The 16,200-nt window shown below is 44.0% G+C and overlaps 1 protein-coding gene across 1 annotated transcript in view; it reads right to left on the bottom strand.

The window, feature by feature from the left end:
- The window catches only part of tmem181 (transmembrane protein 181), a 219,165-nt gene that overhangs the window by 131,219 nt on the left and 71,746 nt on the right, over window positions 1-16,200 (bottom strand). The window contains exon 2 of the mRNA XM_068044745.1: window positions 11,759-11,862. Within this exon, the coding sequence (XP_067900846.1) occupies window positions 11,759-11,862 (104 nt within the window). The remainder of the gene's footprint in view (window positions 1-11,758; window positions 11,863-16,200) is intronic.

The raw sequence follows: 16,200 nt of genomic DNA, 5'->3' as shown, positions 1-16,200 counted from the left end.
AGGGGGCATAGATTTAAGGCAAGGGGCAGGAGGTTTAGAGGGGATTTGAGGAAAGATTTTTTTCACCCAGAGGGTGGTTGGAATCTGGGACGCACTGCCTGAAGAGGTGGTAGAGGCAGGAACCATCACAACATTTAAGAAGTATTTAGATGAGCACTTGAAACGCCATGGCATACAAGGCCACGGGCCAATTGCTGAAAATGGGATTAGAATAGGTGGGTGCTTGATGGCCGGCACAGACACAATGGGCCAAAGGGCCTGTTTCTGTGCTGTATGACTCTATAATTCCAGAAGAGATGTGTGAGTGACTACCCTTCACATCAAGGCAGCATTCAACCAAGTGTAGCATCAAGGAGCCCTCGCTAACATTGAAGTCAATGGAAATCAGGGGGAAAACTCTCCACTGGTTGGAGTCATACTGAGCACAAATCAACATGGTTGTGGCTGCTACAAGCCAATCATCTCAGCCCCAGGACATCGCTGCAGTTCCTCAGGGTAGTGTCCTAGGCCCAACCATCTTCAGCTGCATCATCAATGATCTTGCCTCCTGCATAAGATCAGAAGTGGGGATGTCTGTTCATGATTGCACAGTGTTCCAGTACCACTTGCAACTCCTCAGATATTGAAACAGTCCATGTCCACATGCAGCAAGAACAGAGAGAACATTCAAGCTTTTTTAATAAGTGGTAAGTAACATTCAAGCCACACAAGTGGCAGGCAATGGCCATCTCCAACAAGAGAGAATCCAACCATCTCCCCTTTACATTGAACCCATTGCTGAATCCTCCATCATCATCCTGGGGTTACTATTAACCAGAAACTTACCAGGACCAGCCATATAAATACTGTGGTTATAACAGCAGGCCAGATGCTGGGAATTCTGCAGCGAGTAACTCATCTCCTGATTTCCCAGAGAAATCTACATGGCACAAGTCAGAAGTGTGATGGAATACTCTCCACTTGCCTGGATGACTGCAACTCCAACAACATTCAAGAAGCTCGACAATATCCAGTGTAAAGTGCCCCATCCACCATCTTGAACATTCACTCCCTTCACCACCAGAGCACAGCCGCAGCAATGTGTACCATCTACAAAATGCACTGCAGCAACTCACCAAGGCTCCTGCAACAGCAGCTTCAAAACCCATGACCTCGGCCACCTAGAACAACAAGGGAAGCAGATGCAATGGGAACACTATTACCTACAAGTTCCCCTCTATAAGAACATAAGAAATAGGAGCCAAAGTAGGCCATTTGGCTCTTCAAGCCTGCTCATTAAATAAGATCATAGCTGATTTGATTGCACTCTCAAAACCACTTTGCTGCCTGCCCCCAAAACACTCAACGCCCTTCTAGATCAAAAATCTGTAATACTCAGCCTTGAATATAAGACCCAGTCTTCACAGCTCTCTGGGGTAGAGAATTTCAACATTTAGAGAAGAAATTTCACATCTCCGTCTTAAGAGGTAACAGAGAGGGTTGATGAGGTGTACATGCATATCCAAAAGGTCTTTGATACAGTGCCACACAACAGACTTGTGAGCAAAGTTGCAGCTCATGGAATAAAAGGCGACATTAGCAACATGGATAGGGAATTGGTTGAGTGACAGGAAACAAAGAGTAATGGTTAATGGATGTTGTTCAGACTGGAGGAAGGTTTTTAGTGGAGTTCCCCAGGAATCAGTATTGGGACCCTTGCTTTTACTGATATATATTAATGACCTAGGCCTTGGTGTACAGGGCACAATTTCAAAGTTTGCAGATGATATGAAACTTGGAAGCATTGTGAACTGTGGGGAGGATAGTGTAGAACTTCAGAAGGACATAGACAAGTTGGTCAAATGGGTGGACAAGTGGCAAATGAAGTTCAAAGCAGAGAAATGTGAGGTGATTCATTTTGGTAGGAAGAACATGGAGAAACAATATTTTAAAAAGGGCACAAGTCTAAAGGGGATGCAGGAGCAGAGGGACCTGGGTGTCTATGTGCAAAAGTCATTGACGGTGGCAGGACAGGTTGAGAGAGCAGTTAATAAAGCATACAGTATCCTGGGCTTTATTAATAGGGCATAGAGTACAACAGCAAGGAGGTTATGTTGAACTTATATAAGACTCTAGTTCAGCCTCAGCTGCAGTATTGCATCCAGTTCCAGGCACCACACTTTAGGAAGGATGTAAAGGCACTGGAGAAAGTACAGAAAAGAATCACGAGAATGGTTCCAGGGATGAGTAACTTTAGTTATGAAGATAGATTGGAGAAGTTAGGACTACTTTCCTTGTAGAAAAGAAGGCCGAGAGGTGATTTGATAGAGGTATTCAAAATCATGAGGAGTCTGGATAGGGAGAAACTGTTCCCACTCATGAAAGGATCGAAAAGACACAGGTTTAAAGGAACTGGTAAAAGAAGCAAAAGCAACATAAAGAAAACCTTTTCCACTCAGTGAGTGGTTCAGGTCTGGAATGTACTGCCTGAGAGTGTGGTGGAGGCAGGTTCAATTGAAGCAATCAGGCGGGGGAATGGCACTAAGTGAATTGCTCATTTGGAGAGCCAGTACCAACACACTGGGCTGAATGCCCTCCTTCTGCGCTGTAACAATGAGATTCTTAAATGGGAGCCGGGAAACTGTGTTGAGTTCTAGATTCGCCCACGAGGGGAAACATCCTCCAAGCATCTACCCTGTCAATCCCCTCAGAATCTTATATGTTTCAATAAGATCACCTCGCATTCTTCTAAACTCCAAGGAGTATATAACCTGCTCAACCTTTCCTCATAAGACAACCCCAGGAATCAGCATAGTGAAGCTTCTCTGAACTGGTTCCAATGCAATTATATCCCTCCTTAAATAGGATGACCAAAACTTGTATAATACTCTAGTTGTGGTCTCACCAATGCCCTGTCAAGTCACACACCATCCAGACTTTGAACTATGTTGCCATTCCTTCACTGTCGCTTGGGCAAAAGCCTGAAACTTGCTCCCTCGCAGCACTGTGGTTGTACCTACACCACATGGACTGGAGCAGTTCAAGAAGGCAGCTCACCATCACCAACTCAAGGGCATAATTAGGTATAAGCAATAAATGCTGGCCTTGCAGTGACGATCACATCCCAAGAATAAATTTGAAAGGTTTTCAGACTCAAAGTGATATGGGAGGCTGCTCAATGTAGAGACCTCGCTACCCTAATGGTTCAGATTTTTGTGGAGGTTTTTTTTACATATCATGTTGATAGTCATGCACACCTCAGGTTCACAACAACTGCCACAAATTGGTGCCATGGAGTGGGGTCTGTTGTCACAGACTGCCAGCCCACATAGCTACTTCACACAGCTGCTGTGCTCTACATACATGTTCAAACTTTCTTTGCAGGATGCACAGACACCGAGCATCAACGGTCTCCAAGCATCTTCTAAATGTGGCAATACAATGGGAGGCCCAGGCACTCAGGGCTTCCTGACCTCAAGCATTTGCAAATTCAGTCAAGGATATGAACATTATGTTTCTAGAAACTTAATTATTCCCATCGATCCCCAATAACACAGTCCATGCTTGGATTAAGACTGTATTGTGCTCTGCAGCCAAGTCGGTCCTGGCCAAATTCAAACTTAGCATCAGAGAACAGCTAAGCAGTGTGCAGATTTTGCCAAAAGGCACTACTGAAGATTTCTACGACCATTCTGCTGATTCAAAAGCAAAATACTGCAGATGCAGAAAATCTGACACAGAAATATGAAATGCTGGAAAGGCTCAGCAAGTCATGAAGCATTGACTGAAAGAGAAACTGAGTTAACGTTTCAAGTCCTGATGAAAGGCAATCGACCTGAAAAGCTAACTATTTCCCTCTCCAGATGTTGCCTGACTTGTTTCCAACGTTTTATATTATATAACTCAGCTAAAGATTGGGAGGATGTTGACAAGGCAAGCCAGACATGATCAGATTAGAGTTTTCTTGTCTCTCTGGGTTATCCTCCACATCAACAGCGAGATATCCTCGTCAAGGTTGCACTGGAGCAGCTTGGCTTGGGAAGCAGCAGGCTCTGATGCTAGGTCTCTGCACCTCATTTGGGGATATTGTCACAGCCCGGAGTCACTAGTTTCACTCATTCCTTTACTGGCTGCTCCTCTCTCAGCTTTGCTCCCATTAACTGCTGTTGCTGCTGCTCCCAACTTATCCCACACGATTTCTCTCGCCACCCCTCCATTTGCTCATGTTTCTCCTATCAGGTGGCCTCTAACTCTAAGCTGTTCTAAAGTAAATAGGTCCATTCCAAGTCTTTGAGTAAGCAAGGTTCTTGAAGCGAGGAGTTATCCGCGTAGCTCTCTTTTGACCCTTTTCTAAGGCAATCATATCGCGAGAGGGGCAGAACTTGGCACAGTGCTCGTGATGTAGTCTAACTAGCAATGTCTATAATTACAGATCCTCTGATTTGAACTGAAGGGTTGTAATAGAACCAAAATACCATTAGCTTGAACTACAAATTTTCTACATTGGTCATGAACCTTCAATGATCTATGAACAACAACACCTAGATCTTTTTCTCGCTCTAACTCTTTCAGTATTATTCCTTATAAATATTCTGTGTTGGTCCGACACCAACATGCATGACACTAGATTTAAGTGTTATTTGCCATTTTGATGTTTGGCATGCAGGCAGGCCTTCACAGTAGCTTCACTAGGTTTGTAAGCCTAGGTACACTTGCTGTTACTCCCAAGATGATCTTCCACACCACACATTGCAGGACTGCCCAGAAGATCCGTGAGATCTATCTTTGTTGTATCTGATAATTAACGTGTAACGTTTAAACAATATAGACAATGATTTAAATGTTAGTTCACGTTTAATTTATGTTGGTTTGAGAGTAAAGTAAAGTTTATCAAAGCGAAATCTTGCCCGTTTGTTTTTTTGTTCCTCTAAACTGGGGTCAGTCGGTGGATTGGATTCTTTTGGTTTGTGATCTTGTTACGAAAGTTAAATTTTGAGGAATTGTGTTTTAAAACTGAAAAAAGGATTCCATAGATGCTGGACTTTCTTTTTTTTTTAAAAGAGGTCATCATGAGGTCTTTTGAACTTGGTTCCTTACTGGAAGTCACCTGTCTTCAGATAATTAGCCAGCAGGGGCTTTTTGACTTGGGGGAGATGTTTACAGAGAAGTGACAGGTCAAGATATATAGGGGTCAGGATGCTTGACTCTGGAGATATTGTTTTTGGTTTCGCTTTGGACAGTGGTTTTAAAAACCAGCCAGGAGAGCAGTCACCCCAGCTCAGCCTTTTCCACCTCTTTGAAAAGCCTGCCAGCTTTTCCATCTCTTTGAGAAGCTCTTAGAACAGAGTGGAAGAAATACAGAAATTGATGCGACATTTGTCCTGAAAGGCCTGCTTGAAACCCTGTGACGCTGGAAAAGCCTGCTGGATATATCCTCGACGCCGGCTGAGCGAATTGCTCCAGAGAAAGATCCCAGTGACAGTCGTCTACGTGTGTTTGGGATGCCAAACCAAAAAATGGACAAGTGACATCTTTCCATATCTTCTCTTTTCCTCTGCCAGTATTTGGCCAAAGTATTCTTTTTTGTCTTTTTTTTTTTGCAACAGAGCTATAAAAGGAAATTCTCTATTTTTCGGCGGGGGTGAGGTGTGTGAGGGGCTAAGATAAAAGGGAACTTGCATATTTCACTCTGTATGTTAATGCTTTGCTTCATTACTGGTTATGTCTTGTTTTATAATAAACTAATAATTTTGTTGTTTATTAAAGAAACCTGGTTGGGGTATTTTATTCTCAGATAAAAATAGAGTCTATGATTGACCATCTCAGTAACTGGGTAAACATTTAAGTATATGTTGTGACCTGTGGAGAAGTGGAACTAGAAAAAACAGTACACTCCTCCTGCCTTGGTCGTAACAATCTCCACGGGGATCATAATATTAAGAACTGTGGAACTGCAGAAATTGAGGTCCAAGGACAGAAATCATGAATAACTAGTAGACAGATACAAAAAATAATTAAATGGCTAATGGAACGTTGGCCTTTATTTCAAGTGAGCTGGAAAACAAAGGTGTGGAAGAGGGAGGCAGTGGTGCAGTGGTAATGTCACTGGACTAGTAATCCAGAGCCCATGCTGATGGTCTGGGGACATGGGTTCTCATCCCACCATGGCAGATTTCTTTTAGTCGTAAAAACCCATCTGGTTCATCAATGCCCTTTAGGGAAGGAAATCTGCTGTCCTTACCTGGTCTGGCCGACATGTGACTCCAGACCCACAGCAATGTGGTTGACTCTTAAATGCACTCTGAAATGGCCTACCAAGCCACTCAGTTCAAGGGCAATTAGAGATGGACAATAAATGCTGGTCTAGCCAACGATGCCCACATCCCATAAATGAATTTTTTAAAAGTTCTGTTACAGCTGCACAGAGCTCTGATTAGACCCCAGTAGAGCACTACATTCAGTTTTGGGCCGCACACTTTAGAAAGGATATATTAGTCTTGGGGAGGGTGTGGCACAGATTCACCGCAACAATATCAGGGATAAAAGGGTTAAATTAAGACAGCAGGTTGCATAGACTAAGTTTGTATTCCCTTGAATAAAGAAGATTAAGGGATGATCTAATTGAGTTCTTTAAAATGTAGAAAGGATTTGATACTGTAGATAGAGAGAAACTATTTCCTCTGGTTGGGGCATCACCTTAAAATTAGAGCTAGGCCAGTCAGGGGTGATGTCAGGATGCATTTTGTACAAGAGGGTAGTGGAAATCTGAAATTCTCTCCCTAGTTGTGACCAGGTCAATATTAATCACGAAATTTTGAAGAGTTTTCTAAGGCAAGTGCAATTGAGGGATATGGAATCAAGGCGGGTTCATGAAGTCAAGATACAGATCAATCATGATCTATTCAAATAACAAAACAGGCTTGAGGGGCTGAATGGCCTCGTCCTGTTTCCATTTTCCTGTGGCAGTCCAAGAAATCAATGTCAGCCAGATATCAGGAGGAGGGTACAAGAGTGGTTATGTCTTCCGTAGTGGCAACAGTTACTGCTCCCCTGTCCCCGCCACAAACTCCATTCCCTTGCTACTGATTCCATTCCCCTTCTGATCACTGTCTCAGGTTGAAGCAAACTGTTTGCAACCTCAGCATCCTATTTGATCCTGAGCTGAGTTCCAATGTCATATCAGATAAAAGTCCCACCTTTCACAACATTGCGCATTTAAGCCTCTACTTCAGCTCACCTGTTGTTGAAAGCTTCACCCATGCCTTTGTTACCTCCTTGACTTGACTATATCTAATGCTCTCCTGGGCAGCCTCCAATCTTCCACCTTCAACTTGAACTCATCTAAAACTCTGCTGCACATATCCTAACTTGCAGCAAGTCCCATTCACCCATTAACCCCATATTCACTGACCTACACTGGCTCCTGATCCACCAACACCTTGATTTAAAAATTCTCATCCTGATGTTCAAATCCTTCCATGGCCTCATCCCTTCCTTACTGAACTCGGTCGTGTCAACACTGTGTCCTCTAAACTCTAGATTGCCTGAAAAATGACTGCAATGTGTAATTTGATTCGAAGCGTTGGGTGAATATTGTCTTCCCACATCCTGTCGTTGGAAATAGGGAGGCTGCTCCTTTCACCATGTGGTAGAAATTGACACAGCCACTTAAGTGCTCCCTTTAACTTCTGCACTACAATGATCCACTTTAATTTTTTTTATTCATTCATGGGATGTGGGCGTCGCTGGCCAGGCCAGCATTTATTGCCCTTGAGAAGGTGGTGGTGAGCTGCCTTCTTGAACTGCTGCAGTCCATGTGGGGTAGGTACACCCACAGTGTTGTTATGAAGGGAGTTTTTCAGTCCTTTTTATTGTCTTCACAGCGGTTAAATACAACTGAGTGGTTTGCTAGGCCATTTCAGAGGGCATGTAAGAGTCAACCACATTACTGTGGTTCTGGAGTCACATGTAGGCCAGACCAGGTAAGGACAGCAGATTTCCTTCCCTAAAGGATAATAGTAAACCAGATGGGTTTTTACAACAATCGACAATGGTTTCATGGCCATCATTAGATTAGCTTTTTTAAAAATTCTATATTTATTAATTGAATTCAAATTCTACCTTCCGCTGTGGTGGGATTTGAACCCATGCCCCCAGAGCAATACCCTGGGTCTCTGGGTTACTAGTCCAGTGACAATACCACTACGCCACCGCCTCCCCAGAATTCACTGCTGTAATTTGATCCATGAGTGTCAAGTTGAGAACGTAACAGTGAAATACTACCCAAGCCTACTGTAAACCAACTTCTGTAAACAGGAAATGGATGAAAGATGATGGCAGAGATCTGCCTTCTTTTGAATCATAAGACTTTTTAACTTTTTTTTGGAAGTTTATGCCTGTCCTGTACAATAGTCCCTTTATATTGGTTGCCGCATTACCGGGAGCTGCTAGCTCCAACAGAATGCACACATTATCTGGACCCACAACTCCTATCATCTAAAGTGAATTATGTAAATAGCATGGCTGAATTCCTATCCTTCTGATGCCTCATTTGTTGGCAGGAAAAGGCATGGCCACAGGTATACAAGAGAATACTGAAGAAAAGGCAGCATGCAGCAAAGAAAGGATAGAAGACCAACAGGTAGCTGTTTCTCTCTACAGAGCCACTATTAACGATTACTGGGCTCAGGAAACACAACAAAGAACAGTACAGCACAGGAACAAGCCATTCGGCCCTCCAAGCCTGCGCCAATCTTGATGCCTGCCTAAACAAAAACCTTCTACACTTCCGGGGACCGTATCCCTCTATTCCCATCCTATCCATGTATGTGTCAAGATGTCTCTTAAACATCGCTATCGTACCTGCTTCCACCACCTCCCCCGGCAGAAAGTTCCAGGCACTCACCACCCTCTGTGTAAAGAACTTGCCTCACGCATCCCCTCTAAACTTTGCCCCTCTCACCTTAAACCTATGTCCCCTAGTAACTGACTCTTCCACCCTGGGAAAAAGATTCTAACTATCCACTCTGTCCATGCCGCTTATAACTTTGTAAACCTCTATCATGTCTCCCCTCCACCTCCGTCATTCCAGTGAAAACAATCAGAGTTTATCCAACCTCTCCTCATAGCTAATGCCCTCCAAACCAGGCAACATCCTGGTAAACCTCTTCTGTACCCTCTCCAAAGCCTCCACGTCCTTCTGGTAGTGTGGAGACCAGAATTGCATGCAATATTCTAAGTGTGGCCTAACTAAAGTTCTGTACAGCTGCAGCATGACTTGCCAATTTTTATACTCTATGCTCCGACAGATGAAGGCAAGCATGCCGTATGCCTTCTTGACTACCTTATCCACCTGCGTTGCCACTTTTAGCGACCTGTGGACCTGTACGCCTACAGCTCTCTGCCTGTCAATACTCCTAAGGGTTCTGCCATTTCCTGTATACTTCCCACCTGCATTAGACCTTCCAAAATGCATTATCTCACATTTGTCCGGATTAAACTCCATCTGCCATTTCTCCGCCTAAGTCTCCAACCAATCTATATCCTGCTGTATCCTCTGACAATCCTCATCACTATCCGCAACTCCACTAACCTTTGTGTCGTCCGCAAACTTACTAATCAGACCAGCTACATTTTCCTCCAAATCATTTATATATACTACAGACAGCAAAGGTTCCAGCACTGATCCCTGCGGAACACCACTAGTCACATCCCTCCATTCAGAAAAGTACTGCTACCCTCTGTCTTCTATGACTGAGCCAGTTCTGTATCCATCTTGCCAGCTCACGTCTGATCCCATGTGACTTCATCTTTTGTACCAGTCTGCCATGAGGGACCTTGTCAAAGGCTTTACTGAAGTCCATATAGATAACATCCACTGCCCTTCCTTCATCAATCATCTTTGTCACTTCCTCAAAAAACTCAATCAAATTAGTGAGACACGACCTCCCCTTCACAAAACCATGCTGCCTCTCGCTAATAAGTTCATTTGTTTCCAAATGGGAGTAAATCCTGTCCCGAAGAATCCCCTCTAATAATTTCCCTACCACTGGTGTAAGGCTCACCGGCCTATAATTTCCTGGATTATCCTTGCTACCCTTCTTAAACAAAGGAACAACATTGGCTATTCTCCAGTCCTCTGGGACCTCACCTGTAGTCAATGAGGATGCAAAAATTTCTGTCAAGGCCCCAGAAATTTCTTCCCTTGCCTCCCTTAGTATTCTGGGGTAGATCCCATCAGGCCCTGGGGACTTATCTACCTTAATGCTTTGCAAGACACCCAACACCTCCTCCTTTTTGATAGAGATGATTGAGACTATCTACACTCCCTTCCCTAGGCTCATCATCCACCAAGTCCTTCTCTTTGGTGAATACTGATGCAAAGTACTCATTTAGTACCTCGCCCATTTCCTTTGGCTCCACACATAGATTCCCTTCTCTGTCCTTGAGTGGGCGAACCCTTTCCCTAGTTACCCTCTTGCTCTTTATATACGTATAAAAAGCCTTGGGATTATCCTTAATCCTGTTTGCCAATGACTGTTCATGACCCCTTTTAGCCCTCCTGACTCCTTGCTCAAGTTCCTTCCTACTGTCTTTATATTCCTCAAGGGATTCGTCTGTTCCTAGCCTTCCAGCCCTTACGAATGCTTCCTTTTTCTTTTTGACTAGGCTCACAATATCCCGCGTTATCCAAGGTTCCCGAAACTTGCCAAACTTATCCTTCTTCCTCACAGGAACATGCCGGTTTAGGTTTTGAATTGCTGACAACCTGAGCATGTTAGTCTGTATAAGTGGCCATTTATCTAAGGTCTCCAAAGTTATTGTTTATCAACAGCTCCATGCTCAGAGGCCACCTAAAAGAGAAATAAATACTGGAGCCTTCTTCTAGTTCAGTAGTTCTCTTCTTGCTGTGCTGCTGTATGGGCATGTGTCAACAAAGAATCCCTTGTTGTTCAGTCTTCCTTAACACTTTCCCCGTAGATTGGTTTTCCAAGCTACGAGGATTAGAAAATCTTCAGGAATTTTATTACTTTGACATAGAACCAAGAACTTGAGTACACTTCTGTAATATAGTGAATTCAGCTGCATTTATTCTCGTTTCTATTTGACTTCACTTTTTAAGAATTTGGATTCACAGTGTGTCACCTTGTATACATGATCTGTCAGGGTGCCACTGGTCTCCTAGTTGAAGAGGTCAAGAATTTATGGTGGAATCCAGTTTTGTTTTGAACCCATGTGGACCTTAATGGTAAAAGGCATCATAGTTTACCACATGCCCACTATGCCAGATCGCATCTTGGTTCACAGAAAATGTGGCTTTGCTTTAAGAAAGAGCTCTATGTACAAGAAATATTTTCTAGATTGCATCCAAAATGCACACAAGATATCAACAGATGTGAGCTTGCTCTGTGGACAAGGTTATAATCTGGTAATCAGTGGACTGACTACGACCAAAAACGACAATGAAAGTTGCCAGATTGTTGTAAAAACCCAATTGGGGTCACTAACATTCTTCAGGAAGGGTGCTTTTCAGAAAGGGAGGGGCCTACCACCTCTGATCGCCAGTCCCTCACAATGCAGTTGACTCAATTCTCTCAGGGTAATTGGACATTAAATAAATGGTCAGCATCACTCATATCCCAAGATCAAATTTAGAAAGCAATATCACTAACTGCAAAAATGATCACATCAGGTGAAAGTCCTTTTTATATGGCAACTTGACTCTAGCTTTACTCCTAACAATTAGCATTAAATTCAAGTTCTGCACTTTGGTACTTACCAGCTATTCCGATGAAAACTATCAGTGTAAAACAGATGAAGAACACAATAAACACCAGGACAAAGTGCCTCTTTGAGAGCGTGTATAATCGCATCGGTGCTATCCTACAAAAGGACAAATCAGCAAGATGTCAATGTGAGTGACCTAAAGTGACATTCAATACAATCTCATCTGAACACATCATAATATCTGTCACATCAGGGTGACCACACTTTATGCCACCAGATTCTATATGGTTAACTGTTGATACCATGTTAAATGAAAGTCCATTCAAGGGCTGGGGCGGGGGTGGGGGGGGGGAAAAGAGGGCGGTCGGGGAAAAGTGAGCTTGTAACTACAGACCAGTGAATTTAATGTCAGTTGTTTACAACTCTCAAAATCCATAATTCAAGATACAACTCATGAGCATTTAGAAACTCTACTTTCATTTCAAATATTTACCCTCCTTTTTTGAACCAACTTTTTACCTAACCTGTTACATTTCCTCTTGTACTACAGCCTGAAACTTTATAACCAGCCTTTTGAGACATCTCAAGCATTTTCTAAAGATCCATATACATGATATATACTGTATTCCCTTATCCATGCAACATGGAATTTAATTCCATAGATGCACCAAATTCCACTCATCCATCACTCCCATCCTTGCTGACCAACTGTGACTTACAGCACCTTAATATTTAAAATTGTCATCCTCATGTTTAAGTTCCTTCATCTTCTCTGCTCCCTATCTATAATTTTCTCCAGTCCTACAATCCCCTCCCCTCCAAAACTCTCCATTCCTTCAATAATGGCCTCTTGTGCATCCCCACTCCCATTGCCCCATCACTGGCAGCAATGCATTCAGCCATCTGGGCCCCAGCTCTGGAATTCCCTTCCTAAATCCTTCTGCCTCTCCATTTCCTCCTTTAAGACTCTACTTAAAATCCATCCATTTCTCAAGCGTTTAGATATCCTTTCAAATGTCTCCTTCTTTGGCTCAACATCCATGTTTATCTAATTATGCCTCCATGAAGCACCTTGGGACATTTCTCTACATTAATGGCACCATATAAACATATTGCTATTGAGGGAAGTTGATTGCAATAGGACCACTGGAGCAGCAGCAGGCCATTCAGACCCTTGACTCTGTTCTAAAGCCTGGCTACCCAACCAGAACCTGACTAGACCCAACTACATATGTCAGGTTTGGATCGGGTCGGGTCGAAATTCCGAGTCCAGCATTCAGGCTCGGGTCGGGTCAGGTCAGGTCGGGCTGGACACTGCTTCCAGGAAGTCACGGGATCAGGCTTACCCATGATTCCCCACAACTCCAGCTACAGGAATAGCCTGCTGCCGGAACAGATGAAGGAGATTCGTGTCATAGAAACATAGAACATAGAAAAATAGGAACAGGAGCAGGCCATTCGGCCCTTCTAGCCTGCTCCGCCATTCAATACGATCATGGCTGATCATCCAAACGCTGTGTCGGGTCGGGAAAGAAAAAAATTAAAGGGCTCGGGGCGAGTTTTAATTTTATACCCAAGCCAGGCTTTACTCTAATATAAAAGCAAAATACTGCAGATGCTGGAAATCTGAAATAAAAACAAGAAATGCTGGAACGACTCAGCAGGTTTGGCAGCATCTGTGGAAAGAGAAGCAGAGTTAACGTTTTGGGTCAGTGACCCTACTTCGGAACTAGCAAATATTAGAAATGTCAAAGGTTATAAGCAAGTGAGCTGGGGTGGGGCAAGAGATAACAAAGGGGAAAGTGTAGATTGGACAAGGCCACATAACTGACCAAGAGGTCATGGAGCAAAGGTAAACAATATGTTAATGGTGTGTTGAAAGACAAAGCATTAGTACAGATAGGGTGTTAACGAACTGAAGATTGAATAGCAGAAAGTACAAACATGAAAAAAAAAGTGGGTAAGCAAACTGAACAAACGACAATGAAATGAAATAAACAAAAGAAAAAAATTGTAAAAAATATAAAAAGGTAAAAAGAAAAAATAACTAAAAATAGAAGTAAAATGGGGGGCCCGTCGTGCTCTGAAATTATTGAACTCAATGTTCAGTCCAGCAGGCTGTAGTGTGCCTAATCGGAAAATGAGATGCTGTTCCTCGAGCTTGCGTTGATGTTCAGTGGAACACTGCAGCAAGCCCTGGATAGAGATGTAAGCACGAGAGCAGGGGGGAGTGTTGAAATGCCATCTCATATTTAAGATCTTTGGTCAGCTATGTGGCCTGGTCCAATCTGCACCTTCTCCTTTGTTATCTCTTGCCCAACCCCCACCTCACTTGTTTATAATCTGTGACTTTTCTAATATTTGTCAGTTCCGAAGAAGGGTCACTGACCCGAAACGTTAACTCTGCTTCTCTTTCCACAGATGCTGCCAGACCTGCTGAGTGAATCCAGCATTTCTTGTTTTTGTTTCAAAAAAAAAGTAGACAGGAACAGAGGAACAAAAGGTACCTGGGAGTTCAAGTGTACAGATCCTTAAAGGTGGCAAGACACATTGAGAGAGCAATTAGCAAAGCATATGGGATCTTCAGCTTCATAGTATTAAATACAAAAGCAGGGAAGTTATGCTGAACCTTCATAAAGCTCTGGTTAGGCCACAATTAGAGTATTGCACTAAGTTCTGGTCACCACACTTTAGGAAGGATGTGAGTCCTCAAGAGGGCGTGAAGGCAATTTACCAGAATGGTTCTAGGGATGAAAGGATTTTTAGCTACAAGGTTCGGTTGGAAAAGCTGGGGTGTTCCCCTTGGAGCAAAGGAGACTGAGGGGAGAGTTGAAAGGTAGACAAAATTCCCATTACCAATGGTACAAGGCCTGGGGAACACAGGTTTAAGGGTTAGGGCAAGCGATGCATGGAAGAATTTTTTTGACTCGCTGTCTATGAGGGTAGTGGAAGCAGAGATGATCAATGATTTCACAAGGAAATTGGATGGACATTGCAGGAAATAAATTTGCAGGGTTACGGGGATAGAGCGGAGGAATGGGACTGACTGGATTGCTCAACATAGAGCCAGCATGGACTCAATGGGCCAAACGGCCTCCTGTTCCACTATAACTAATTAATTCAAACGGTTAAATGCTATTCTGCACCCCTTCTGCTTCTCATCTACATGCTGCCTCTCTGCAATATCAAAAATAACTTCAGATTCCATGTGTACAGTGAAGACACCCAGCTCTACCTCACCACCACTTCTCCAATGTCTAATTTGTCATGCTGCTTATTTGACATCCACTACTGGATGGGAGCAGAAATTATCCACTACTAAAAATTGGGAAAATTGACTTCTGTCCCCGCCACAAACTCCATTCCTTAGGCACTGACTTCCTACCTCTTCCTAGCAACTGTCTGAGGCTGCAACAGACCATTCACAACCTTGGTGTCATATTTGACCCCGAGATGTGCTTCCGACCGCATATCTGCTCGATTACCAAGACCATCCACTTCCGCCTCTGTAACTTCACCCAACTCCAAGCATGTCTCAGCTAATTGGCTGCTGAAACCCTCAACCGTGGCTTTGTTACCTTGAGACTCCAATGCATTCTTGGCCAGCCTCCCAACTTCCACACTCAATAAACCTGAACTCATCCAAAACTCTGCAGCCCATATCCTAACTTGCACCATGTCCCACTCAACCATCATCTGTGCTTTCTGGCCTATCTTGGCTACAGGTCCAGCAACATTACTCAATTTTAAAACTTATAGCCTTGTTTTCAAATCCTCCCCATTGCTGTAACCTTCACCTACAACTCTCCGAGATCTCTGCACTCCCCCAACTGTGTAGATGTTTGCCCCTTTAAGGGGAGGTGGGGGGGGAGGTGGGGGGGGAGGTGGGGGGGGAGGTGGGGGGGGAGGTGGGGGGGGAGGTGGGGGGGGAGGGGGGGGGGAGGGGGGGGAGGGGGAGGGAGGGGGAGGGAGGGGGAGGGAGGGGGAGGGAGGGGGAGGGAGGGGGAGGGAGGGGGGGAGGGAGGGGGAGGGAGGGGGGGAGGGAGGGGGGGGAGGGGGGGGGGAGGGAGGGGGGGGGAGGGGGGAGGGAGGGGGGGGGAGGGGGGAGGGAGGGGGGGGGAGGGGGGGGGGAGGGGGGGGAAGGGGGGGGGGCAACTCTAACTGACATCCAGTAATTTGAATAAGTTCATTGAAAAGTCAATTGTATTCAAGCTGGAGTTCAGAACTTTAACTTCATTTTTGGGAAGTTAATAAAGAGCACACAGACATTGTAGCTCCAGTATTTTCTGCTCATCATAAATTACTGTTTATATTCTTAAAAATGTGACAAACATGCTTTGGACATGGAATCGGTCACTCTTTTTAATACACATACTGGTGGTTTTTACTGACATGTTTTGTGAACGTCAGCCAAACAAGGTGATCTGTTGTCATATTTCACTGCATGAGCCTATACCCAGGCACTCTCTTACACTTCCGAAAATATTGGCTAAT

Source organism: Heterodontus francisci, chromosome 13, assembly GCF_036365525.1.
Source record: "Heterodontus francisci isolate sHetFra1 chromosome 13, sHetFra1.hap1, whole genome shotgun sequence".
NCBI lineage: Eukaryota > Metazoa > Chordata > Chondrichthyes > Heterodontiformes > Heterodontidae > Heterodontus > Heterodontus francisci.
Note: the sequence above shows the minus strand (reverse complement) of the source record. Positions and strands in the feature narration are given on the sequence as shown.